This window comes from Rhinopithecus bieti, unplaced genomic scaffold, assembly GCF_001698545.2.
Source record: "Rhinopithecus bieti isolate Rb0 unplaced genomic scaffold, ASM169854v2 scaffold_1883, whole genome shotgun sequence".
NCBI lineage: Eukaryota > Metazoa > Chordata > Mammalia > Primates > Cercopithecidae > Rhinopithecus > Rhinopithecus bieti.
Window position 1 is genome coordinate 1 of NW_016842827.1, and position 1039 is coordinate 1039.

Genomic DNA, 1039 nt, shown 5'->3' on the forward strand with positions numbered 1-1039 from the left:
AAAAAAAAAAGAGTACTTACTTTAACGAGATTAGCCCCTCCTTTTCACAACCAAAGTGATACTTTTTCTCCGAAGTTTGAAAGGCCAGTAACTCTTTTGTTACCCCAAGGTGGCCTTCCAGTATCAGCTCTTCAACACCTGTTTCACCTGTGCTTTTAACATTATCCTGCAAAATGAAAAATACTATAGGCCCAACTTATAACATGGAGATAGAAAAGGACAGGGAGTTAGGAGAACAGAGAGCTAGAGGGAAATGAGATCTATACAATTTCCCCAAACCGCACAAGTGGTTTCCTATTTCTTTTTTAGAAGTCTCTAGAACAGTAAACGTAAGCAATTTTGCTCCCACAAGACACAAACATATTTGGAATTTACAACCACAGGGAAAGGAGGTTACTATGGCACTGAGTGGAAGAGGCCCGAAATGCTGCTCAATATCCTGCAATGCACAGCAAAGCTCCTCCCAAAAAGGAATTATCTGGGTACACAATGTCAATAGCCAGGGTTCAAAAACCATGTTCTGTAAGTAAGCTTTACAATCTACTAGAAGAACGCTAACCTGAAGCCCAAATGCCATATACTTCAGAAATATACTCTCACAGAACTCTGTGAAATAAGACATCAGATGGTTCAATGAAAATACCAATCTCTCAAATTTGACCTTTTAAAAAGTCTTCAAATGTGATAATTCCCCAAAAAACACCAAAGTGAAAGAAACAGAATTATCAGCATTCCAAGTTCCAAGAAAAGTAAAACACACCGAACGAAACCAGCTATGTGTGTTTCTATAAATCTAAGTTACCAACTCACCAGTGAAAAGTATACATTTTGTTTGCATTCATTCTCAGAGGCATTTTGAGAATTTATTCTCCTAAGTCATCAAATAAAAATAGAGATTAAATAAGATTCCAAACCTCCTTTTAATAAGACAGCTGATTTGATCGTGACATAATAAACTAAATACTATTCAACTTACCCGAATCCTTTTGAGCCAATCAATTTCATTGACAAGAAGACCTTCAGCATTGGGTATGTTAAT

The 1039-nt window shown here is 36.7% G+C and overlaps 1 protein-coding gene across 1 annotated transcript; it reads right to left on the bottom strand.

Moving 5' to 3' along the window:
* Positions 1 to 20: 20 nt before the first annotated feature.
* On the bottom strand, positions 21 to 1026 carry LOC108525085 (probable ubiquitin carboxyl-terminal hydrolase FAF-Y; the record flags this gene model as incomplete). Its single annotated transcript, XM_017866162.1, has 3 exons — positions 977 to 1026; positions 811 to 871; positions 21 to 166 (listed from the first exon to the last, which is right to left on the bottom strand). Coding segments are annotated over exons 1-3 (257 nt in total), but the record flags the coding sequence as incomplete, so codon positions are not given.
* Positions 1027 to 1039: the final 13 nt, after the last annotated feature.